Source organism: Mobula birostris, chromosome 1 (genome assembly GCF_030028105.1).
Source record: "Mobula birostris isolate sMobBir1 chromosome 1, sMobBir1.hap1, whole genome shotgun sequence".
Lineage (NCBI taxonomy): Eukaryota > Metazoa > Chordata > Chondrichthyes > Myliobatiformes > Myliobatidae > Mobula > Mobula birostris.
In genome coordinates this window covers 8,557,684-8,585,509 of record NC_092370.1, presented here as the reverse complement: position 1 = coordinate 8,585,509, position 27,826 = coordinate 8,557,684, and the positions used below count along the sequence as shown (strand labels likewise).

General features: G+C 43.4%; 1 protein-coding gene across 1 annotated transcript in view; it reads left to right on the top strand.

Moving 5' to 3' along the window:
• Positions 1-5,201: 5,201 nt before the first annotated feature.
• amph (amphiphysin) overlaps positions 5,202-27,826 on the top strand; it is a 279,279-nt gene continuing 256,654 nt past the window's right edge. The window contains exon 1 of the mRNA XM_072266836.1: positions 5,202-5,273. Within this exon, the coding sequence (XP_072122937.1) occupies positions 5,202-5,273 (72 nt within the window). The remainder of the gene's footprint in view (positions 5,274-27,826) is intronic.

Sequence of the window (27,826 nt, the reverse complement as noted above, 5' to 3'; positions counted from 1 at the left end):
CTCATCCTCCCTTACATAATGGAGCCAAAATACACCAAACCTCCGGCACCATCCCCATTTCTAATGACATTTGAAACATTCCTGTCAGAGCCCCTGCTATTTCCACACTAACTTCCCTCAAGGTCTGAGGGAATATCCTGTCAGGACCCGGAGACTTATCCACTTTTATATTCATTAAACGCGCCAGTACTCCCTCATCTTTAACCATCATAGTTTCCATAACTTCCCTACCTGTTTCCCTTACCTGACACAATTCAATAACCTTCTCCTCAGTGAATACCGAAGAAAAGAAATTGTTCAGAATCTCCCCCATCTCTTTTGGCTCCACACATAGCTGTCCACTCTGATTCTCTAAGGGACCAATTTTATCCCTCACTATCCTTTTGCTATTAATATAACTGTAGAAACCCTTTGGATTTATTTTCACCTTAATTGCCAAAGCAACCTCATATCTTCCTTTAGCCTTTCTAATTTTTTTCTTAAGATTCTTTTCATATTCTTTATATTCCTTGAGCACCTCATTTACTCCAAGCTGCCTATATTTATTGTAGATCTCTCTCTTTTTCCGAACCAAGTTTCCAATATCCCTTGAAAACCATGGTTCCCTCAAACTTTTAACCTTTCCTTTCAACCTAACAGGAACATAAAGATTCTGTACCCTCAAAATTTCACCTTTAAATGACCTCCATTTCTCTATTACATCCTTCCCATAAAACAAATTGTCGCAATCCACTCCTTCTAAATCCTTTTGCATCTCCTTAAAGTTAGCCTTTCTCCAATCAAAGATCTCAACCCTAGGTCCAGACCTATCTTTCTCCATAATTATATTGAAACTAATGGCATTGTGATCACTGGATCCAAAGTGCTCCCCAACACATACCTCCATCACCTGACCTATCTCATTCCCTAACAGGAGATCCAACACTGCCCCTTCTCTAGTTGGTACCTCTATGTATTGCTGCAAAAAACTATCCTGCACACATTTTACAAACTCCAAACCATCTAGCCCTTTTACAGTATGGGCTTCCCAGTCTATGTGTGGAAAATTAAAATCTCCCACAATCACAACCTTGTGCTTACTACAAATATTTGCTATCTCCTTACAAATTTGCTCCTCCAATTTTCACTCCCCATTAGGTGGTCTATAATATACCCCTATAAGTGGTACTACACCTTTTCCATTCCTTAATTCCACCCAAATAGCCTCCCTAGATGAGCCCTCTAATCTATCCTGCCAGAGTACCGCTGTAATATTTTCTCTGACAAGCAATGCAACACCTCCCCCTCTTGTCCCTCTGATTCTATCACAGCTGAAGCAACGAAATCCAGGAATATTTAGTTGCCAATCACACACCTCCTGCAACCATGTTTCACTAATAGCTGCAACATCATATTTCCAGGTATCAATCCATGCTCTAAGCTCATCCACCTTTCTTACAATGCTCCTCGCATTAAAATAAATGCATTTAAGAAATTTTCTACCTCTTACTCTCCGTTTATCACTATCGGTGCAAACAACTTTACTATCTCCTTTTTCTTCCTTCTCCCCTACATCTGTTCCTACACTCTGGTTCCCCTCTGCCCCTTGTATCTAGTTTAAATCCACTGGAGCCTCTCTAGCAAACCTACCTGCAGGAATATTTTTCCCCCTCCAGTTCAGATGTAGACCATCCCGCCAGAACAGGTCCCACCTTCCCTGGAAAACTGTCCAATTATCTATAAATCTGAAGCCCTCCCTCCTGCACCATGTCTTCAGCCGCATGTTGATCTGCGCTATCTTACTATTTCTAAACTGGCCTGCACGTGGCACTGGTAGCAATCCTGAGATTGCTATCCTAAGGTCCTGTCCTTTAACTTGGCGCCTAACTCCCTAAACTCACCTTTCAGGACCTCCTCACTCTTCCTACCCACGTCATTGGTCCCTACATGGACCACGGCATCTGGCTGCTCACCCTCCCTCTTGAGAATAATTAGAACTCGATCCGAGATAGCACGGACCTTGGCATCAGGGAGGCAACAGACCATCCTGGGTTCTCGATCTCTCCCACAGAACCTCTTATCTGTCCCCCTAAGTATCGAATCCCCTATCACTACTGCTCTCCTCTTTCCCCTCCTTCCCTTCTGAGCTGAGGGTCCAGTCTCAGTGCCAGAGACGCAACCACTGCAACTTGTCACTGGTAGGTCATCCCCATCAACAGTATCCAAAACGATGTACTTATTATTGGTGGAAATGGCCACAGGGGTGCTTTGCTCATTCTGTCTATTCCCCTTTCCTCTCCTGACAGTCACCCAGCTACCTGTCTCCTGACTCTTAGGGGTGACTATCTCCCTGTAACTCCTGTTTATTTCTGCCTCTGCCTCCCGAATCATCCAAATTTCATTCAGCTCCAGTTCCAGTTCCCTAACTCGGTTTGTCAGGAACTGCAGCTGGATGCACCTTTTACAGGTGAAGCCATCAGGGACGATTGTGCTCGCCCTGACTTCCCACATACTGCACTCAACTGCCCTAACTGCTGCCTCCATTACCTACTCTTAAGTTAATTAGATTTATTAAAGGAACTTAACCGGCCTTACCTCACTGGGAGCAGGCTTGTCCTCAGCCTCTACTCACTGAAGCCTCAGGAGCCAAAGCCTTCCTACTCTGTCTCCCACTACTCCGTTGCCCGCTCCATTAATCTGCTTGCTTTTTAACTCTCCCACTGCCTCATGGTCCGACATTCACGCACTTGCGCAGTCGTGCCCCGTTCAACCGCCAAAATATGTAAAAATGGGATTGTTACGAGAATTTTACCACATTATTCATTTGAAATTCCCAAAGAAATCTCTAGTCCTTTGGAAGTAGCTTCTTGCTTTTAAGGAATTAGGCAGAAATATTAAATTAACAGGTGCCTAAAGGAGACCCTCTTTGAAAGTTTGTTTATCAATATATCTATCTGTTTATAGAGATACAGTTCAGAGCAGTGCCTTCTGGCCCAACAAGCCACTCCACCCAGCAGCCCACCTATTTAACACTAGCCTAATCACAGGACAATTTACAATGAGCTACTAACCAGTACGTCTTTGGATAGTGGGAGGAAATTGGAGCACCCGAAGGAAATCCACGCAGTCATAGGGAGAATGTGCAAACTCCTTACAGACGGCACTGGAATTGAACTCTGAACTCTGGAACACCCCGAACTGTAATAGCATCACGGTGACTGCCAGGCTGCCGTGGTGCCCTAAGTAAATGGTCGAATTATTGAGCAAAAATGGAGGGATATATACTAAGCCTGGACCTAAAAACAAGGGTGCTGATCTAAGGGTTACTTGGAGCATTGTGAGCAGATTTGGGCACTTTATTTTAGAAAAGACGTGCTGACATTAAGAAGGATCCAGAGGAGATTTGCAAGACTGATCCAGCCAATGACTGGGTTGATGTATGAGTAATGTTTGATGGCTCCGGTGAGTTTGATAAATTCTTAATTTATAAGGGGAACAAAGGCAACAGGAAGAAGGCAGGGGAATGGGATTGGAAGGAACAATAAATCAGCCATGATCGAATGGCAAGGCAGACTTGGTGGACCAAATGGCCTAACTCTGCTCCTATCTCTTATGGTCTTATGGTTCGTATCCCATTTACACCTACAAAAGGATTCATTTAATTTCATACTTGTGTATTTGGATGCGAATTAGAATTATAAGGTTGAAGAAAATGCAAGCATCTCTACAAAGGATCACAAATACATTTTTGTTTCCATTTAGCAATAAGCACAAAAATAATCTACATAATATTAACCCCAGATACTCATTTTTTGGTCTTAAATACAGTGCCTCAGGTTGAACACTGAAAAGATTTTATGCTGTGGCCAATTAGTCATGGTCCCCCACTGTCCAAGATCAATTTTATAAATAGCAGTGCTGCGCAACTATAAATAGGTACACTCCAAAGGGAAATAAAGGAAAGAATATTAAAAATAGATGAATGGCTTGTATGCATAATAGATGAGGGAGAATGAAGTCAATTGTTTACATGGATATATCTGCTTGTTTTTATAGTCCACTTGAATATGTGTGTGTATGTGGATATACAATTTCTGCCTGTAAATAAGTGTCATACAAATGTATACATTATTGTTCATAAGCTTTAACTAATTTGTCTTGTGTATATATATTTGGGGATCTTTATAACAAGACTGTACGATCATATGACATAGGTGTAGAATAAGGCCATTTGGCCCATTGAGTCTGCTCCATCATGGCTGATAGATTATCCCACTCAACCCATTTCTCTTGCCCTCTCCCTATAACCTTTAATGTCCTTACTAATCAGGAATCAGTCAACCTCTGCTTTAAATATACATTATGAATTTGCCTCTATGGCCATCTGTGGCAATGAATTCTGCAGATTCACCACCCTCTGGCTAAAGAAATTCTTCCTTATCTCTGTTTTAATTTGATGTCCCTCCATTCTGAGGTTGTGCCCTTTGGTCGTAGAATTCCCCCACTATAGAAAACATCCTCTCCACATCCAGTCTATCCAGGGCTTTTGATTTGTTTCAGTGAGGTCCCCCCACCTCAATCTTCTAAACTCCAGTGAGTACAGACTCAGAGCCATCAAATGCTCTTAATTACTCCACCTGCATTTGCGTGTTTGCTGCTTGTTTATGTACATGGGGGTGGGGGGATGTCTTTTGTTATGTATGTACTCACGTTCATACTCGGCCCAATACATGCATTTCTTTAGGCGTTATTAATTTGTATTGCCAAATCTTTAATTAGTTGATTAATTAATTAATTATTATATTTAGGATACAGCACCTTTTGAGTCACGACCAATTAGCCACCTGGTAGGTCTTTGGACTCGACTGTCGGAGGAAACCGAAGCGCCCGGGGAAAACACACGTATTTCGCGGGGAGGATGTACAGAGACTCCTTGCAGAACAGCTCTGCAACTGAACTCCGAAACGCCTCCAGCTGTAATATCGTCGCGCTAACCATAACACTACGAGGCTTTATAAATAAATAAAGTTAAAATATCTCAAACTAAAACTAAAGGAGCACACATTATGGCAAGGTTGTGTGCGCAAACATGCAGCACGGTGCATGTTTTGCACGCGGGTGCGTGTCGGTGCAGGGTGGGTGGAGGTCGCTTTAAGAGTTGTTGCTGCGGCCGCCCCGTTTCAGGTGGAGCACAGGGACGGAGACACACGCACACAGCAGCCATGGCGGACAACATCAAAACAGGAGTCTTCGCGAAAAATGTGCAGAAACGGCTGAACAGGGCCCAAGAAAAGGTAAGGAAATGGCCAGTCTCCTGCCCTGTCATCGGTTACGGACTCCATCTCTGGAGATAAGCGTTTGTTTTTCGGTTTCGGTCCCGGCAGTTGCCGGGCTGGATCGGTTTCAGCACCAAGAGGCAGGGACAGCGACCGACGACAGAGGGACGGCGGGCGGATGCGGGAGAGATGGGACTGTGTGCGGAAGATAGGAAGAAGGTCGCGGTGGGAGGAGAGGACGGGGAGAGCTGAGAAGGGTGAAGGGGCGAGGAAGGGGATAAGGTTTCACACGGTACCGGAGCCGGTTTGTCTGCCTTCTAGGGCCGAAGCAATGCAAGAGAAGCCGGGGTGTGCGGCTGTCTCTTGGGCTAAGAATATGTAGATTCTAGTTCCCCTGTCAGGGCTCCGAGTAGATACAGAGAGAGGGTTGACGGGGTTAGTTCTGGGGGTAGATCCGGCTGCAGTATCCCAGAGTCACGGTGACCCTGAGTGCGGAGAGTGGGGCGGCTGTCGCATGGAGTGACGGGGCCTGGCCCAACATTATATCGACATATCCCACGGGTAACCTTCAGAAGTCAAAGTCTGACGGGGGAACAGCTCATCTGGCGCCCTGCATCGTTTCATCGGGAGCGCAGCGGAAAAAAAAAAACAAGTGATAGTTTTAGAGGGCATTCACCTCCTTTCCCCCCACTGCCCGTTAAACTGGGAAAAGGTGCAGTCAACCTGGGAACCGTACACGAAAGGGCTTCAGGTGCCGCCGGTCGGTGCTCCCCGCAGCGTGCTTGTGTGCTCTCAGGGTTACCCCGTCTTTTCTTGCCTGTCCCGACGAGCAGCTGACTGAAAGATTCGCCACCCTCTGCTCTCCCCGCCCCCACAATGTTTATATAAGAGGATTTCTTCTCCTTTAATATCCCCGCAGACCCAACCACCCTAATCTCCGGCGGAATGTTGTTATCTTTGCCTCATTGCGCAGGGGAACTTGATAACTCATCGGCGTTTCTCTAGTGTGGAATGACATTTATTTGAAATTGTCATTGGCGATTTCAGCGGGTTTGCTTGACTGCAGTCGGAAGATTTGTTTGTTGCGGGCTGGTTAAGTTGGCACTGATTTTTAGAGCAACCTTTGACTCTTTTCGTTGTTATTGATTGGAACAGAGCAGTAGTGTAGGAATGAAATCATCTGTTTTATCCAGAGACTTATTAATTACTGCTGACATCAAATAAAATGCATCTCTCTCTCTCAATACCGCGTAGGAACATCTAGCTCACTGGAACTTGGTTTGGCAATGGGACATTATAAGGTTAACAAAGTCAACAATCTGCACTCTGGCCATTTCATTAGGGTACATCCCTACACCTGCGTTAATGCAAATCAGCCAATCAAGTGGTGGCAACCCAATACATAAAAGTATGTGGAGGTTCATTTGTTCGGACCAAACATTAGCATGAGGAAGAAATGTGATCTAAGTGACTTTAACCGTGGAATGATTGTTAGTGCCAGGTGGGGTGGTTTGAGTATCTCAGAAACTGCTGCCCTCCTGGGATTTGAGGTTACCGATTTTAATTGTTATAGAATTATATAAAAGTACAGTAGAGAAATAGGCCCTTTGGCCCATCTAGTCCTTGCCAAGGTATTTAAACTGCCTACTCCCATTGACCTGCACCAGGACCATCATCCTCCATATCCCCTGCCTCCATTCATATACCTATCCAAACTTTTCTTAAATGTTGAAATCGAGCTTGCGTGCACCACTTGCCCTGGGAGCTTGTACCACACTCTCATGACTCTCTGGGTGAAGAAGTTTCCCTCTTCACTCTTGTTTTAATATCACAATTCTGAATTGATTATGAAACAATGCTCAGTACATACAACGTGTACTTATCACCTTCCTCTGGTGCTCGTCCTGCTCCCCTTTTCCCCAAGGTCCACTCTCCTCTTCTATCAAATTCCTTCTTCTTCAGCCCTTTACCTTTTCCACCCCTCACCTTCCAGGTTCTTACTTCATCCTGCCTCTCCCACCCATCTTCCTTCCCCCTCACCTGGTTTCACCTATCACCTGCCAGCTTGTACTCCTTCCCCTCCCCCTACCAGCTTATTCTGGCTTCTTTCCCCTTCCCTTCCAGTCCTGACGAACAGTCTCGGCATGTTTACTCCTCTCAATAGATGCTGCCTGATGGGCTCAGTTTTTTCAGCATTGTGTGTCTTGAATGCAAGTCACCTTTCCTCTGGGGCAACTTGGCTTATCACAGACACCAGCAGAGGCTTAGAGATCATGGTTTCTCAATATTGCTTTAGTTAATAATATTCAATTATTACATCACTAATTTTCCATTTTCATTGGAAAGTGATTTCCTAAGCTTGTGGTATCATAATTTATAGAGAGGACATAGAACATGACAGCAAAGTACATGCTCTTTGAAGATCAATCTAATCCTTCACACCTAGCCCTCAATTTTTCTATCTTCTATGCATCCACCATTATCAGTATTTTAAAAAGATCTACCATACTTCCCTTCAATCACTTTGAAGTTGTGCCTTCTGGTATTGGCCATTTCCATCCTGAGAAAGGTCTCTTGCTGTCCACTTGATCTGTGCCTTTTTATTTTCTAGTATACCTCTATCATATCACCTCTCATCCTCCTTCACTCGAGGTAGAACAAAAACCGTTCAAATTGTAACAATGGAAAAGTTGATCAAAGATACTTGTGAAGTAATGTCTTGATCAAAGACTATTTTATCACTTTTTATACACACAGTGACCACTTAGTTAGGTCCCTCCTAATACTGTCTATATTCATGCTCTTCTGTTGCTGTAGCCTATCCACTTCAAGATTCAACATGTGCATTCAGAGACTCTTGTGCACATAACGTGATTATTTGAGTTACTCTTGCCTTTCTGTCAGCTTAAACCAATCAGACCACTCTCCTCTCTCATTACAATGCGTCTTCCCCACAGAACTGCCACTCACTGCATGTTTCTTTGCACCGTTCTCTGTAAACACTAGAGAGTGTTGTGTGTGAAAATCCCAGGAGATCAGCAATTTCTAAGATACTCAAACTACCCCATCTGGCACCAACAATCATTCCTCAGTCAAAGTCACTTAGATCACATTTCTTCCCCATTCTGATGTTTGGTTTGATCAACAACTGAACCTCTTGACTGTGTCTGAATGCTTTTATGCATTAAGCTGCTGCCATATGATTGGTTGATTAGACATTTGGATCAACAAGTATCTAATAAAGTGACTACTCAGTGTATATGCTCATTATTCATGTTTCCTGTAGAATTTCAGGAGAATTAACACATTGCCCAGAGGTTTATTTTAAAATGCACAGTAACTTCATCTAAGGGCATTATCTGTTCCGTGTCCTTGAAGCTATCACAGTATCAGTCACTGTGCTGTCAGGAACATTGAAGGACACATTTAATCACAAGACAATATAAAATCTATGCTGGAATAATGTGACTTCCATTCATTGGGTACATGACCTTTAGAATCTTGATTCATAGCAATTCAGTCTAAGTTCTTCATGCATGCACTTTGAATGCAAACTGATCTGAACTTAAGACTTAAATCTTATGGCTAAAACATAGCAATATACAATTTGCTATTATTTGCCATCATTATTTCTAATCTTTTTTATTTATCTATTATCTATTTACTTATCATTTATCTATCTATCCATCTAGACATGTAAGCTGGCCCTTCTGGTCCAATAAACCTGCACTGCTCAGTTACACCAATGAGACCAACCTCTACGTTTTTGGAATGTGGGAGGAAACTCATGCAGTCACAGGGGAGAATGTTTAAAAACTCTTTACAGACCCTGGTGGGAATTGAACCCAGGTCGCTGGCACTGTAATAACTTCACACTGACTGTTACTGCCCTAGTTATATTCAGTTGTGAAGTAAATGACTAGCTGACATATATTCTGCTGTGGTGATTGCTGTGTTCATCATTGAGGGAGAGTGCAGAGCACACCAGGACACCAGCTTGCAGGATATTCAATTGAACTTTATCCTGCTTGTATGGTATGTGAACTGCCCCCATGTGGGAGTGGCAGAGAAATAACACTATTAACTACCACTACAGTCATATTCTTAAATCTGAATGAAAAATTGTGTGTTGAAGTCCCACGTCATACTCGAACACACTATCAGGGTTTTTTCCCCTCTAGCCCCCAACTCCAATCCAATTCTCAAATTATGCCTATCATTGTCTATACCATAAACTCTGGAGTTTACCCAGCGTTCGCTGTACTCTATTGATCAGAGGTGTCATTAAATCAAGGTCGTCTCTGGTGAATGTAGAAGAAACTCAGCTCCTTCAAAGAAAGGCAGTAATTTTCCACTTCATGTTACAGGGACTTTGTCTGTTTTAACTGACAGCATAAATACCGATTTTCTACTTATGATATTGTGCTTGTTGGGCCTTATTACGTGTAAAGTGGCTGTCACATTTACTCCATTAGAATTCTTAAAACACAATTCAATATGTCCGAGGCATTTTAGTACCAAGACTACTGTGCTGATCCAAAGAGTGCTGTGTGAAGTCATTTTAACTCTCGGTCATTTGTGAGTCAATCTATAGCCAGAGAAGTGATGACACCCCTCCTCCTCCCCCCCCCCCATTAGACTGTTTGGGGTAACTTATTTTTTATTCTTTCATACTTCTCTTTTAATATTTGTATATCTATGCACTACTATGACTCTGGAATTTCCTCTATGATCAGTAAAGTATCTATCTATTTATCCTAACCATAGAACATTATAGCACATTACGAGTTTTATTTAGAGATATAGCATGGAACAGGCCTTCCGGCCCAACAAACAACACCCTCCAGCAACCCATCTGTTGAAACCGCGCCTTATCGCAGGACAATTTACAATGACCAATTAGCCTACTAACCTGTACGTGTTTGGTGTGTGGGAGGGAGCTGGAGCCCCAGGAGGAAACCCATGCATTCATGTGGAGGACGTACAAACTACTTATGGGCAGCGTCAGAATTGAACTCCAAACTCTGACAACCTGAGTTGCAATAGCATTGCATTAACTGGTACACTACTGTGGTGCCCACTGTAACCTACTCTTAAGGTCAATCTAACCGTCCCCTCCCACATAACCCTGTCATCCATGTTCCTGTCTAAGAACTTCCCACATGCTCCTACGACCACCCTGGCAGTGTGTTCCGCACACTCGCCACTCTCTGTGTAAAAACCTGACATTCCCACCTAGACTGTCTTCACCTTACAATTATGCTCTCCTGAATTAGCCTTTTCCACCCTGGGCTGTCCACTTGATCTATGCCTCTTACTAAGTTGTCCACCTGTATCAAATTGCCTCTCATCATCTTTGCTGCAGAGAGAAAAGCCCTAGCTTGCTCAACCTTTCTTCAAAAGACATGTTCTGTAGTCCAGGCAGCATCCTGGTAAATCTCTCCTCCATCTTCCTCAGGAACTAATAGCCTTTCTTTACTCTGACTGATGGATGAGGATTTGGCACATCCAAGGACACCTCCAATGGTCCTAAGATCTGTGCTGTATAGCTCTCAGATTATTGTGACTTCCAGTTCCAGCCTTCTCTGCTCCCATGAGTCTTTCCTCCTTTCACTCAGCCTAATTAGCTAGGTGTATCTTGTCTGCTTTTGGAACATTGCATTCCAATCAATGTCCAATGAATGGATAATGCCCATTCTTCATTTTTAAAGCACTCTTAAAATATTTGTAAAACCTGTCCTAATATCTTCCAGTGAGGTCTATGTCATACTTGATCACAGGAAAACAGCATCCATCATCGCGAACCCCCACCACATAGAACATTCTCTCTCCTTGTTGCTGCCATCAGGCAGAAGGTACAGGAGCCTCAGGACTCACACCACCAGGTTCAGGAACAGTTACTACCCCTCAATCATCAGGCTCTTGATCCAAAGAGGATAACATCACACAGATTCACTTGCCCCACCACTGAAACGTTCCCATATCCTATGGAATCACTTTCAAGGACTCATCTCATGTTCTTGATATTTGTTGCTTATTTATTTAGTATGATTATTTCTTTCTTTTTGTATTTGCACTGTTTGTAGGCTGAGATCCTCCATCAGGACTTATGATTCTGAAGAAGGGTCTCGGCCCGAAATGTCAACTGTTTACTCTTTTCCATGGATGCTGCCTGGCCTGCTGAGTTCCTCCTGCATTTTGTGTGCGTTGCTTTGAATTTCCAGCATCAGCAGATTTCCTCACGTTTGTGATATTTTTGGCTGCTCTGGTTTCCGGTCACATTGCAGAGATGTATGGGTTAGTGTTGGAGAGCTGTGGGCATGTCATATTGGCACCAGACACATGATGGTACTGGCGGGCTACCCAGCACATCCTCAGACTGTGTTAGTCACTGACGCTAACGACACATTTTACTGTATGTATCGCTGTTTCAATGTACATGTGAAAAAAAATCACATTTACTGTATCTTAATCCTTATCTTTATAAGCAATGCAAAACAATTCCCACAATCTAGCTGTCCTTTGCTATGAACCTCCTTGGCTTCAAATGAATGAAGCCCTTTACACATAATTGTCTTTCTCAAATAAACCTACCTGTGATATATGTAATGTTGCAGATATGGGCAGGGAAAGGGCAGATGAAGTTTAACCCAGATAAATGTGAGGTGTTGCACGTCGGTAGGGCAAACATATGGAGACAGCACACTGTTAAGGGCAAGACCCTTAACTGAGTTGCTGAGCAAAGATATCTTCGGGTCCATGTTCATAGGTCCTTGAAAGTGGCTACCCAGGTTGATGGGGTGATTAAGAAGGCTTACAGAATACTTGCTTTTAGTAGTCACAGCATTGAATTCAAAAGTCAAGAGGTTATGTTGCAACTTTATAGAACTCTGGTTAGATCACATCTGGGGCATTGCATACAGTTCTGGTCGCCCCTCTACAGGAAGGATGTTGAGGCTTTGGAGAGGGTGCAGAAGATGTCCTGCCTGGTTTAGAGGGCATGTGCTATCATGAAAGGCTGAAAAGACTAGGGTTGTTTTCTGCAGAGCAGCGGAGGCCGAGGGGTTATTGGATGGAGTTTTATGAGATTATGAGAGGCATTGATAGAGCAGACAGGGAGAATCTATTTCACAGGGTTGAGATGTCTGATACCAGAGGGCATGTATTGAAGGAGAGGAGGGGTAAGATTCTCTTTCAGAGTTGTGGATGCCCGGAAAGCACTGCCTGGAATGGTGGTAGAGGCAAATACTTTAGAGGCTTTTCGGAGATGTTTAGATAGGCACGTGGGTATGAGGAAGATGGAGGGCTATGGCTAATGTATAGGTAGGAGGGATTTGTTTTTTGGGGGGGGGGTTGATTTAATTTTAGCTGGTTCTGGCCTGTTGGCTTGTTCCTGTGCAGTACTGTTCTATGTTCTATCCTTTCCAATCTTTTCCTTTGCCAATATTGGGTATTTTGCACATGCTTTGAAATGGCAATATCTTTACTCTAGTGCCAGATTTGAATGATAATATTCAACCCTTTCCTTACTCTATGTGTGTTTTGGATCTCATACTGGGCCGCCAGAGCTGAGGAAACAGTCTCATTGCTGTTATTTGCCATATTTCACACCTTGTTGATTTGCCTGGATTCTGCATCTCCTCATCAAAACTGCTTGACAAAGATTTTCAACCAGCAATACTTCAAACAAAACTGCCTTTATTCCAAATGGATGTTGCATCTTCCTCATTTTGAATAATTGGCTAGTTTATTAATTGCTCAGGAAGTGTGTGAACAAATCATAATTTGTCTTTGTCAGTGTAAACTCCCACTGATTGAGCAGGGATTTAGTTTCCAGTGAATCATCATGTAGACAATTGTTGGAATGGACTTCTTTTCAACACAAAGTAGTTCAGGACGAGATGCTTTCATGGGCTTGACATATTAATGCAATCGTGATGAAGGCAGGACAGCAGCTTTATTTCATTCAGAGCTTAAGGAGAGTTAGGATGTCACTAGCAAATTTCTACAGATGTATCATTCTGACTGGTTACATCACCGTCTGGTATAGAGGGGCCACCACACAGGACTGGAAAAGCTGCAGAAAGTCGTAAACTCAGTCAGCTCCATCAAAGACACAACCCTCATCAAGGACATCTTGAAAAGGTGATCCCTCATGAAGATGGCATCCATCATGAACGACCATCATCACGCAGGATGTGGCCTCTTCTCATTGCTCATATCAACGAGGAGGTACAGGAGCTCTGTCGGAATTCTGAATCGTCCATGAACCCTACCTCACTATGTCCTTACCATGAATATACTATCTCCTGTTTACAGTATATTACTTGTCTGTGCTAACATGGCGAAGCTGCTACTGTCTGTGACTTGTATGGGAGGTTCACACATAGCAACACGCACAGAATGTTGGAGGATCTGAGAAGGTCAGGCAGCATCAATGGAAAGGAATGAATAGTTGACATTAGAAGACCCTTCTTCAGGACTGAAAAGGATGGGGGAAGATGCCAGAATACCAAAGTAGGGGAAGGGAAAGAAGGACAACTAGAGGGTGATGGGATTATCATGAGGTCATAGTGCTCCCTTAATCTTGTCATTAAGATTACTGTTAGGTATGAGAATTGAGCTTGTTTGAAACTTTGTAAATTGCCTTTTTTTAAGATTAGATTATAAGGACACTCAGTCCTTGTTTATTGTCATTTAGAAATGCATGCGTTAAGAAATGATACAATGTTCCTCCAGTATGATATCACAGGAACACAGGACAGACCAAGACTAAAACTGACAAAAACCACATAATTATAACATATAGTTACAACAGTGCAAAACAATACCGTAACTTGATAAAGAGCAGACCATGGGCACGGTAAAAAAAAAGTCTCAAAGCCCCGATAGCCCCAACATCTCACGCAGATGATAGAAGGGAGAAACTCTCCCCGTCATGAACCTCCAGCTCCGCAACCTTGCCGATGCAGCATCCTGGAAGCACCCGAGCACAGTCCGACTCTGAGTCTGTCCGAAAACTTCGAGCCTCCGACACCGAGCACCATCTCTGCCGAGCATTTCGACCCTGCCCCGGCCACCGAGCAACAGGCAAAGCCAAGGACTCGGGGCCTTCCCCTCTGGAGATTCCGGATCACACAGTAGCAGCGGCAGCGAAACAGTCATTTCAGAAGTTTCACCAGATGTTCCTCCGTGCTCTCACATCTGCCTCTGTCAAATCAGAATTGTGCATGGCCTCCTACTTGACAAATAACAGATATTCATCACTGGAGTGGCCGCGCACGCTGCGTCGCACCGCCATCTTCTCCTCTCCTCTCCATTGTTTCCATTTCTGCCTTTCTCATGATGGCGTTACTCTGTTTGACACTGAGCGGTGTGTAAATGTTCCCAACGTATAAATGCTGTTGATGAAATCTTCAGTGATTTTTAGTAATGGGCAGCAGCTGAAACCAGTGTCAGAACACAACAGTCTGCCTTCCAAATCCCAAAACTCACCCTTCGTTTTGAAACACACACAAAATGTTAAAGGAACTCACAGCATCAATGGAGGGGAATGAACAATCGATGTTTTGGGCCAAAATGTCCACTGCTCACTCTCCTCCATAGATGATAGAGCGTAGAGGGGGTCAGAGACAGACATGTTGAAATGGGACTGGGAAGTCAAATTGAAACAGCTAGCCACCAGGAAATCCCACGTTTTGTGGCTACAGTTTCTTACTGTTCTTTGAATATTTTGTCTTTTGCTCTCTGAGTGTTGTCATTGTTAGAATGAGGTAACACCTCTGTCGTTATAACAATGCAAGAATCAATTTGTTTCTGAAGTTCCGCAGAGCACGGCCAGGTGCCAGCCGTACTTGGTGGAGATTCTGTACCTCATTCATTTACCTCGTTATTTGGGGCTTTCAGCCCAGGTTACAGAATTAGTTTGGATTAGGCAGACACTGCAGTCTGCTTCCTGGCACACCTGCGCTTTTCTAAAGTCGTCTTGTGCATCTAAAGAGAAATTAGGCACAGAATCTTATAAAATGTTTCAAATTTATGTCCTGTATTCTAGCTCAGCAGCAGGTCGCATCCAAAATTCAAAATTCACTTTCCATTGATGCTGCCTGACCTGCTGAGTTCCTCCAGCATTTTGTGTGTGCTGTTCAGGAAAGCATCCAACCCTCCAACATGTGTTCTGCTGAGGGAAGGGGTAACCTACTAATCTAGTCTAACCAGGGTAGAACATAGAAAACAGTACAGGCCTGTCGGCCCAAATATTTCGTCAACCTTTTAACCTACTCTAAGATCAATCTAACCCTTCCCTTCCATATAGCCCTCTATTTTTCTATCATCCATATGCCTATCTAGGAGTTCCTTAAATGCCCCCAGTGTAACTGCCCCTACCTCCACCCTGGCAGGGCCTTCCACGCACCCATCACTCTCTGTTAAGAAACCTATCTCTATATTTCCCCCTCCCCACCCCATATTTTCCTCCAATCATCTTAAAATTATGCCTGGCTTACTGATCTCTTAGACCATAAGACAAAGGAGCAGAAGTTGGCCATTCGGCCCATCGAGTCTGCTCCGCCATTTTATCATGAGCTGATCCATTCTCCCATTTAGTCCCACTCCCCCGCCTTCTCACCATAACCTTTGATACCCTGGCTACTCAGATCCCTATCAATCTCTGCCTTAAATACACCCGATAACTTGGCCTCCTCTTCTGGCATATTTTATTTATTTATTGAGATACAAAGCGAACAGGCCCTTAGTGCCACACCAGCCAGCAACCCCCAGTTTAATCCTAGTCTAATCACAGGACAGTTTACAATGACCAATTAACCAACCAACCGGTACACTGGCCTGTGGGAAGAAACCAGAGCACCCGGAGGAAACCCACACCCCACCCATGGGGAGAATGTACAAACTCCTCTCAGGCAGCGATGGGAATTGAACCTGGGTCACTGGTAATGGAAATCGTTGTGCTAACCACTGTGCTCCTGTGCCCTGTTATGTTGCTCTAGGTTTCCAGAATCTCTTGTGGCTGTGAAGGTGGAAATGGGTTTTGTCGTTACAGAATGAGCAAAAACTAAGGGAATAGAATGGAGAGCGGTGGCCGGGGACCTGCTGCGTTCGATCCCCGGGCCTGTTGTGTGCAGAAACAGCTTGTAATGATTCCATGCAGTGTTCAGCCAGAGAAGATCAGAACAGAGCTGCCACAGAGCAGCTGTTCTAAGCCGGGGCTAATAGATACGTCATTGGTTTCAAATAGCTGTTTAAATTATTGGACCCCGGAGAGCTATTACAGGAAGTTGCTGGTCTTAGACAGCAAATTAAATGCAAGTTTACCCTGTTTTCACAAGGGCTACAGCGGTACTGGTTTCTAGTTGCCGGACTAGATTCATCTGCAACAGCTCTGATTTGGTTTATGCCTGGAGTGTAGGAGAATTTGACAGAGGCTTACAAAATTGAGGAGGGTGATAGTGTTCAAAGCATGTAACTATGTACAAAATTATTAAGCATATACATATAGTTAGGGTGCCTCAACTTTTGCACAGTGCTGTAGTCATTTTATGTATCGCACAGTACTGCTGCCACAAAAAGGAACAAATTTCATGACATGTGAGTGATGATAAACCTGATTCTGATATGGGTCTCTATTGTGGACTGACAGTGGGAAGGGGGCAGGGAGAGGGGAAAGGGGAAGGAGTGGGAAGCACCAGAGGGACAGTCTTTAATGATCAATAAATCAGTTGTCTGGTGTCTCAGGGCTGGGTGTGCCTACAGCTGTGCCATCCTCCACTCCACTCTTTCTCTGCCACTTGTCCCACGGCGCTCCCACAGCACTTCGCCATTGCTGTTCCCAACATCCTTTGCTCCCACCAGATTTACAATCTCTCTCTCTCTCTGCTCCACGTTGTCAAACACAGTACTGTGCAAAAGTCTTAAGCACTCTAGCTATATACATGTGCCTAATTCTGTTGCATAGACTGTAAGATTCGTTTTCTTGCAGGTATTTACAGGATAATAAAGAAATGTTACAGGATTTCCTTTCACAATCAGATTTCTAAATGGACAATGAATGCCACATCACTGTCTTTGCTCTTTTTGAATTACTAATTTATTTTAAATTAGTAATATTATTGTAATTTAGTGTTTTTATGTATTGCACTGTACAGCTGCCACAAAACAACAAATTTCATGACCTACATCATTGATATTAAGCGTGATACTCATTCTCAGAATTTATGAAAAAATATAAATAAGAAAGACTGACAAGCTAATAATAAGCAAACAAAGACAAGTCGTGTAAATAATACTGAGAACATGAGCTGTTGAGCCCTTGAGAGTGAATCTATAGGCTGTGGAATCAGTTCAGAGTTGAGGTACCTGATGTTTGAAGAGTAATAACTGTTCCTGGATCTGGTGTTGTGGGTTCTGAGGCTCCTGTAACTCCTCCTCGATGGCAGCTGCAAAAAGGGAGCATGGCCTGGATGGTGGGGGTCCTTGATGATGGATGCTACTTCCTGTAGATGTGCTCGATGGTGGGGACGGACTTTGCCTGTGATGGATTTGCCTGTGTCCACCACTTTCTATACATCCAAATACATACAGTAGATCATTAACATGTGACGGCTGTATATAATGGTCAGAAAGGAACTGGGATGCAAGTATTTGTATCCAAGGAAATGAACAGAAAGTTTATGCAAACACGAGGAAACCTGCAGATGCTGGAATTTCAATCAACACACATAAAAGTTGCTGGTGAACGCAGCAGGCCAGGCAGGCAGATGCTGCATCCAAAAGCTTTTACAGGTATATTAAGAGCAAAAGGATTGTAAGAGATAAAATTGGTCCTCTTGAAGATCAGAGTGGTCGGCTATGTGCGGAACCAAAGGAAATGGGGGAGATCTTAAATAGGTTTCTTGCGTCTGTGTTTACGAAGGAAACTGGCATGAAGTCTATGGAATTGAGGGAATCAAGTAGTGAGATCATGGAAACTGTACAAATCGAAAAGGAGGAGGTCCTTGCTGTCTTGAGGAAAATTAAAGTGGATAAATCCCCGGGACCTGACAGGGTGTTCCTTCGGACCTTGAAGGAGACTAGTGTTGAAATTGCAGGGGCCCTGGCAGAAATATTTAAAATGTCGCTGTTTACAGGTGAGGTGCCGGAGGATTGGAGAGTGGCTCATGTTGTTCGGTTGTTTAAAAAAGGATCGAAAAGTAATCCGGGAAATTATAGGCCAGTAAGTTTAACTTCGGTAGTAGGTAAATTATTGGGGGGAGTACTAAGAGACAGAATCTACAAGCATTTGGATAGACTGGGACTTATTAGGGAGAGTCAACATGGCTTTGTGCATGGTAGGTCATGTTTGACCAATCTATTGGAGTTTTTCAAGGAGGTTACCAGGAAAGTGGATGAAGGGAAGGCAGTGGATATTGTCTACATGGACTTCAGTAAGGCCTTTGACAAGGTCCCGCATGGGAGGTTAGTTAGGAAAATTCAGTCGCTAGGTATACATGGAGAGGTGGTAAATTGGATTAGACATTGGCTCGATGGAAGAAGCCAGAGAGTGGTGGTAGAGAATTGCTTCTCTGAGTGGAGGCCTGTGACTAGTGGTGTGCCACAGGGATCAGTGCTGGGTCCATTGTTATTTGTCATCTATATCAATGATCTGGATGATAATGTGGTAAATTGGATCAGCAAATTTGCTGATGATACAAAGATTGGAGGTGTAGTAGACAGTGAGGAAGGTTTTCAGAGCCTGCAGAGGGACTTGGACCAGCTGGAAAAATGGGCTAAAAAATGGCAGATGGAGTTTAATACTGACAAGTGTGAGGTATTGCACGTTGGAAGGACAAACCAACGTAGAACATACAGGGTTAATGGTAGGGCACTGAGGAGTGCAGTGGAACAGAGGGATCTGGGAATACAGATACAAAATTCCCTAAGAGTGGCATCACAGGTAGATAGGGTCGTAAAGAGAGCTTTTGGTACATTGGCCTTTATTAATCAAAGTATTGAGTATAAGAGCTGGAATGTTATGATGAGGTTTTATAAGGCATTGGTGAGGCCGAATCTGGAGTATTGTGTTCAGTTTTGGTCACCAAATTACAGGAAGGATATAAATAACATTGAAAGAGTGCAGAAAAGGTTTACAAGGATGTTGCCAGGACTTGAGAAACTCAGTTACAGAGAAAGGTTGAATAGGTTAGGACTTTATTCCCTGGAGCGTAGAAGAATGAGGGGAGATTTGATAGAGGTATATAAAATTATGATGGGTATAGATAGAGTGAATGCAAGCAGGCTTTTTCCACTGAGGCTAGGGGAGAAAAAGACCAGAGGACATGGGTTAAGGGTGAAGGGGGAAAAGTTTAAAGGGAACATCAAGGAGGGCTTCTTCACACAGAGAGTGGTGGGAGTATGGAATGAGCTGCCAGACGAGGTGGTAAATACGGGTTCTTTTTTAACATTTAAGAATAAATTGGACAGATACATGGATGGGAGGTGTATGGAGGGATATGGTCCGTGTGCAGGTCAGTGGGATTAGGCAGAAAATGGTTCGGCACGGCCAAGAAGGGCCAAAAGGCCTGTTTCTGTGCTGTAGTTTCTATGGTTTCTATGGTTTACTAGCGACGAATCTCCACTTCCCCCCCCCCCATCAGAAGGTATAGGATCCTCAGGATCCACAGCACCAGGTTCAAGAACAGATATTAACCTTCATCCATCAGGATCTTGAACCAAAGGGGATAACTTCACTCAACTTCACTCGCCTCGTTGCTGAACTGTTCCTATAGTCTGTGGACTGGCTTTCACGGACTCTTCACCTCATGTTCGCAATATATTTGGGCTCTCTTTTCTTTCGCCTTGTATTAGCCCGGTTTATTATCTTTTACACTTTGGTTGTTTGTCCATCCTCTTGGGTGCCATCTTTCGTTGATTCTATTGTGTTTCTTGTATTTACTATGAATGCCTGCAAGGAAAAAATCTGTGTGTATATGGTGACATATGTACTTTGTACTTTGAACTTTGATATAAAGGTAGTTGTCCATCAAATCTAACAATGACAGGAGATCCATGTGGGAGAGTTTTTAAAGAGTGGAAAAGACACTGCCCTGGGGCAGTTCCACTTTCTCGACCTCAGAAGTCCGGGTCCAGTCCTATGAGTAGTTGTCACAAACAAAATTAACCTCAAACTGGTAAATGGAGACATAGACATACTTTGAAAACAAACTTGCTTTGAGTTTGATTAGCTACCTGCCCATTATTTCAACACTATCTGGGTCAGCAATTCGTCTCCAGTTCTGTGAATTGCAGCTATTGTTAACAGCTTCTTGGGGGAAAATACAGAAGACCTACTGTGTGTCCAAATTGATAACGTTTATTTATATTCTCCCATCTAACACTCTAGTAATCTCTGCTATGTCAAGCATGATCTAGAGTTACAAATCATTTCTGGGTTTCTGTAACCTTCTAAAATTATTAAGTTCTTATTCACTCACCACTTAATTACAGGCTCTAATGACTTCCTGATGACAGGTACTAGGCTAAACTGTGCTTTGATTTGCTTAAACTAAATAAATTCTGCAGATGCTGGATTCCCAGAGTAACACACACAGTAAAGGCTGGAGGAACTCTGCAGATCAGACAGTATCTATGGAGATGAATACACACTTGATGTTTCAGGCCGGTCCCTTCATTAGGACATCAGAACAAGAACAATTCCCTTATTTTCCCTCTCACCTTTCCTCACCATTATTCTTCTTCATAGATACTGCCTTTCTATTTGAACAGCTTGTTGTTTTCATCACTCTGGCTGAATGCCCTAGTCGAACGACCTTTCACTGATTCTGTTATAGTTATTATTCTATAGATTTATTAAGTATGCCCACAAGAAAATGAATCTCTGTTGTACATGGTGACATATATGTACTTTAATAATAAAAAATTTACTTTGCACTTAAACTTTGAACATTATTAATTTCAGATTGATTCCTGGGATGGCAGGACTTTCATATGAAGAAAGAATGGATGAACTGGGCTTATACTCGTTGGAATTTAGAAGATTGAGGGGGGATCTTATTGAAACGTATAAAATCCTAAAGGGATTGGACAGGCTAGGTGCAGGAAGATTGTTCCTGATGTTGGGGAAGTCCAGAACGAGGGGTCACAGTTTGAGGATAAAGGGGAAGCCTTTTAGGACCGAGATTAGGAAAAACTTCTTCACAGAGAGTGGTGAATCTGTGGAATTCTCTGCCACAGGAAACAGTTGAGGCCAGTTCATTGGCTATATTTAAGAGGGAGTTAGATATGGTCCTTGTGGCTAAAGGGATCAGGGGGTATGGAGAGAAAGCAGGTACAGGGTTCTGAGTTGGATGATCAGCCATGATCATACTGAATGGCGGTGCAGGCTCAAAGGGCCGAATGGCCTACTCCATCTAGTTTCTATGTTTCTATGTTTCTAATAGATGCTGCCTGACCTGCTGAGTTCCTCCAGCATTTTGCTTACCATTAATTTTCCAGTCTAGAGAAACACTTCACGTCTTAAATGTTTGAAAGATTAGAGTTAGACCATTTGAAACATTCTCACTTCCTTTAATATCCTGCACTGGAAACAATCTGTTCCTGGTGACTTGAACCTCCTCAGTGTGATATTTTTTTTCAGTGATTTTCATTTGCTTATGCTAATTTTGGTGAGTTACCATCTGTAGTGTCCACAGTTTTTAAATGCTGTTTACTGTCCAATCCATGTAAGATAACTTACGATGACTGACTAACCAGCAAAGTATTCTTTATCAGAGTTGCTTAACAGTCAAATCACAGAAATGGCTAGGCCAACAATACACACAGAGGCCATTTATCAGGTAGACCTGCTCATTAATGCAAATATAAGACTATAAGATGTAGGAGCAGAATTAGGCCATTTGGCTCATCAAATCTGCTCTGACATTTCATCATGGCTGATCCAATTTTCCTCTCAGTCCAATCTCCTGCCTTCTTCCCATATCCTTTCAAGCCCTGACCAATCACGAATCTATCAACCTCTGCCTTAAATATACGTAAAGACTTGGCCTCCGCAGCTGCCTGTGGCAAAGAATTCCACAGATTCACAACTCCCCTCATCTCCATTCTAAAAGGATGCCCATCTATTACAAGGCTGTGTCCTCTGGTCTTCGACTCCCACCCCCCCCCCCCAATAGGAAACATCCTCTCCACATCCACTTTATCAAGGCCTTTCACCATTCGATAGGTTTCGATAGGTCACACCTCATTCTTCTGAATTCTAGTGAATACAGACCCAGAGCCATCAAACGCTCTTCATATGACAAGCCATTCAATCCTGGAATCATTTTTGTGAACTTCCTTTTAACCCTCTCCAGTTTCAGCACATACTTTCTAAACTAAGACGCCCAACCCTGCTCACAATTATTATTTCCTCAAAACAACCTGCCCCTCCATCTATTTTCATATCGTCTGCAAACTTTGCAACAAAGCCATTAATTCCAAATCATTGACATACAATGTAAAAAGAAGCGTTCCCAACACAGATCCCTGTGGAACACCACTAGTCTCTGGCAGCCAATCAGAAAAGGCTTCCTTTATTTCCACTCTTTGCCTCCTGCCAATCAGCCACTGCTTTATCCATGCTAGAATCTTTCCTGTAACGCCATGGGCTCGTAGGTTGTTACAATCCCATGTGTAGCACCTTGTCAAGGCCTTCTGAAAATCCAAGTACACAACATCAACCAATTCTCCTTTGTCTATCCTGCTTGTTATTTCTTTAAGGAATTCCAATGGATTTGTCAGGGAAGATTTTCCCTTGAGGAAACCATGCTGATTACAGCATATTTTATCATGTGCCTCCAAGTACCCCAAAACCACATCCTTAATAATCGAGTCCAACATCTCCCCAGTCTCTGAGGTCAGACTAACTGGCCTATAGTTTCCCTTCTTCTGTCTCTCTCCCTTCTTGAAGAGTGGAATGACATTTGCAATTTTCCGGTCTTCCAGAACCATTGCAGAATTTGTGATTCCTGAAAGTTCACTACTAATGCCGCCACAATCTCTTCAACCACTTTTTTCAGAACCCTGGAGTATACAATATGTGTTCCAGGTGACTATCTACCTTCATACCTTTCAGTTTCTCAAGAATCACCACTCTAGTTAAGGTAACTTCACATACTTCATGACCTCTGACACCTAGAACTTCTGCCATATTGCTCGTGTCTTCCATAGTGAAGATTAATGCAAAATATTTAATTGTTTCATTCACCATTTGCTTGTCCCCTATTACTACCTCTCCAGTATTATTTTCCAGTGGCCCAATATCCACTGTTTCCTTTCTTTTACACCTTATGTATCTGAAGAAACTTTTGGTATCCTCTAAAATATCTAATCAGCCAGTCACTGAGCAGCAACCCAATGCATAAAAACATGCAGACATGGTCAAGAGGTTCATTTGTTGTTCAGACCAAGCATCAGAATGAGGAATATTTATGATCTGGGTGACTTTGTGACCATGGATTGATTTTTGGTGCCAGACAGGGTGGTTTAAGTGTCTAAGAAATACAATAACATCAATGAAGAATGACATACACAACCAGTGTGCAAAAGAAGATAAAATGTGCAAATACAAAAAACTAGTAATAATGTTAATAATAATGTAAATCACCGGAAAGCCACAATACTAAACTACAAGAATAGTCTGAAAGTTCATAGCAATTGAGAAATGAGTGTGCTTGGCAATGCCCGTACCCTGGGTTTTACCAGCTTGAGCTGAGAAAAATTTTAAATAATAATAAGCTATAAATTAATAATACTGAGAACTTTAGATGTAGAGCCTTTACAAGTAGTTCAGAGATTGTGGAAGCAGTTCAGAGTTAGGTGAGTGAAATTATCCACACCGCCGTGCTGGGCGACTCAGTCAGTATGAATGTATTGGGACAAAGGGCTTGTTTGCGTGTGTCTGACTCTGTAACTCTGGAGCTAGTCTGCCAGAAATCCCCTATCGGGCCTCTATGTGCCTCCACACCCACCTAATAGCAGGGTAGCGCAGTGGTCAGCACAGGTGAACGGGGCTCAATTCCAACTGCTGCCTGTAAGAAGTTTGTACGTTCTGCCCGTGACCACGTGGGTTCCTTCCAGGCTCCAGTTTCCTCCCACAGTCCAAAGAAGTATTGGTTGTTAGGTTAATTGGTCATTATAAATTGCTCCGTGATTTGGCTAGGGTTAAGTCGGTGGTTGCTGGGTGGTGAGGGGCAAAGGGTTACCTGTTCCGTGATTTAACTCAATAAAAATGAAATAATGTGGCTTTGAGCATCACTGCAATGCTCAAGCAATGTCAGAAAAATGAGCAGTCAAACCTGGCCTTGACCAAAGCACTGAATTAAGACACAGCAGAGCTGACCTGGCAAATACATTGCCATATTGGAGGATCTGTTTTGGGAACAGCACTTCAGTGATATAATTTGAAGATTATTTCTGGATTTGTGGTATTTAGTGTACTTTAGAGGTTGGTGTTATTAGCCCCAGTTACATTTACAGGTGGATATTTTAAAATATCTTATTCCACGTATTTTCAGATATACATAAATATCGGAGGAGGTACGGGATGTAATAGCATTCATGTGTTAAATTTATTTGCAAGAGCATTGGGAGTTGTTATTAGACAATAGACCACAGAACATTACAGCACCATACAGGCACTGCAGCCTATGACAGTGTGCCGACAAATGGCCTACTCTAAGATCAATCTAACCCTTCCTTCCTAACTGACCCTCAATTCTTCTATCATCCATGTGCCTAAGAGTTTCTTAAATATCCTTAATGTGTTTGCCTCTATCACCACCCCTGGCAGAGTGTTCCATGCACCCACCAATCTCTGTGTAAATAAAAACTAACCACTGACATACCCCTCCATACTTGCCTCCAATCATTTAAATTACGCTCCCTCATATCCGCCTTGGGAAACATTCTCTGGCTGTCCACTCAATTTATGCCTCTTATCATCTTGTACACCTCTCATCCTCTGCTCCAGGGAGAGAAGCCCTAGGTCCTCATAAACACTTGGATTGAATTCAGTAAATATGTTAACTTCAATGTTATATGATGAAGATATAGCCAAAGGAACAAAGAAATTAATAAATGTAAGAATACGAAGTCTAAATAAAAAGTTTTACTTTTGCAAGTAGTGAATTGCTCACAATAATTTAACATAGATATTTGGCAACACATTTTCTTGCAGGGGAAGCAGTGAGGTTTACATGAATGTGTGAGTACCTTTAAGAACTGTGTACAGGAGGTACCTAATAACGTGGCCTCTGAGTGTATTTCTGCAGGTTTGTGCTCTTCCGCTGCAGGTTTGACATGTTGTGCATTCAGAGATGATCTGCTCAGCTCTGTTGTACCGCCTGGTTATCTGAGTTACTGTCACCTTTCTGTCAGCTTGAACCTCCTCTGTCCCCTCTCAATAACGAGGCATTTTCACTGACAGAACTGCCACTCACTGAATGTTTTTTTGCTTTCATGCCATTCTCTGTAAATTCCAGAGTCTGTTGTGTGTGAAAATCCCAGGAGATCACCATTTTCTGAGATACTCAAACCTGCCATCTGGCACCAACAATCATTCCACGGTCAAAGTCACTTGGATCACATTTCTTCAGCATTCTGATGCTAGTTCTGAACAACAACTGAAGCTTATGACCATGTATAAGAACCCAATGCTTTTATGCATTGAGTTGCTACCACATGATTGGCTGATTAGATATTCGCATTAACGAGCAGGTGTACCTAAAAATATAAATGTGTGCGTATTCTGTGTTAAAGACACCACTAGCTCTTTACTGGCTTGTTTTCTCTCGTCATTCAACTGACTTCATCCTTAATCGCTCTTGGCCTCTGTCATTTTCCCTGTCCCCCCCACCGATCTTAATAATATGGGGCTTGAAATTCCCGATGCTTGGTATCCTGCAGTAATGTATGAACAAATGCTTCCATGCGGCTAAGTTTGCAGCTGCAAATTGAGCAGTGTGGTTTTCCTGCTCGTCGCATTTGTGCAGAGTATTTATCTGGGTCAACGTTTTTCATTTACCTGCACCCTGTGGCCACTTTATTATGAATACCTGTGCACCTGACCATTAATGCCGCGTTCCACACTCTCGCCACCCTGCGAGTGGAGAGGCTCCCCTAAAACATTTCACCTTTCACCCTTAATCCATGACCTCTAGCTGTAGCCTCAGTGGGGAACAATAGCGATGGGTATTCACGGTACTGTCGATGTCATTGCGGCTATGGATTAGAATGTGCAGAAGGTCTGTCACTGTCTGAAGCAGTCCAGCAATCTGCCTTCCCACTAATTGCTAGGATGGCTGCGGGGACACTGAGAAGAGTGGCTGTGAATGGGTGCTGACATAAACACATCCATGAGGTATAGAGGTACGGGAGGTACAGGGGGCTGAAGTCTCACACTTACCAGGTTCAAGACCACGAGGCCAAGGGTCCAGTTTATTGTGCTAGGGACTTGTAACAGCGGGCTGGAAGCTGTCCTGAGCTTGGTGGTACGTGCTTTCAGGCTTTTGTATCTACTGTCCGATGGCAGAGGGGAGAACAGGGAATGTCCGGTGTAGGCGGGGTCTTTAACTGTGCCGGCTGCTTTACTGAGGCAACAAGGTGTACAGACAGAGTCCACGGAGGGGAGGCTGGTTCCCATGACGCGATGAGCCATGTCCACAACTCTTTGCAGATCCTTCTGGCCGTGGCCAGAGGTTCACAATTATGGAGTGCCACGCCACAGGTCCAATAACAGCTACTTCCCTTCAGCCATTCTAAGATCCAAAGTACAGTCATGATCAAAGAATGTATAAATTATACAGCTCGAAAATTGTCTGCTTACAGACAGCCTCAAAGCAAGAAGTTCAAGTGACCCAATTTAGAAACGACCAAAAACCACTGCACAGCGAAAGAGAGGGGGAAGACACATCATGCAAACAATAGAAGCAAGCTGAACCAGACCGAGTGCCAGATCTGCCCCCAGACCAGCCGGAGGAGGCCCAAGCCAAGCATCGGTCCCCAGTTTTCACACCAGCAGGGCAGGAGTGCACAGCAGACGGATCAGATCACGGCCGCAGCACCCTGGTGAAGGGAACGAACCTTCATGGGAGAGCAAGCAAAGTTAGCCTAACCCTTGCCTCCGTACCCAACACGTGGGCTTCTATCTATATCAGTGTTTAAATTGTCCAAGCACCAAGTAGTGCCATGTCCTAGGACCCGGATCAAGGTGCGCCAATACCTCTGGGCCACCCCGGCCGATGTTCTTCTCGATCTCACCAAATTGGCTCGGCTCTTGGAACGATCCAGCCTCGCACCCCTTAGGTGGAAGGGCATCGAAACTCCTCCACATTGACTCCTCTCCAAATCGCTCACTCCACCTCCAGTTCTTGAACCAACTGGCAAAACTCTAATAACTATAGTTTAGCAACACCATGACTGCCTTGATGACCTTGCACTGAAATGGACTTGTTTTTGTTCCCATGTTGTTTTTGCATTGCACCTGGTCACACATGCACTTGTGCATCTGACAGTAAACTTGA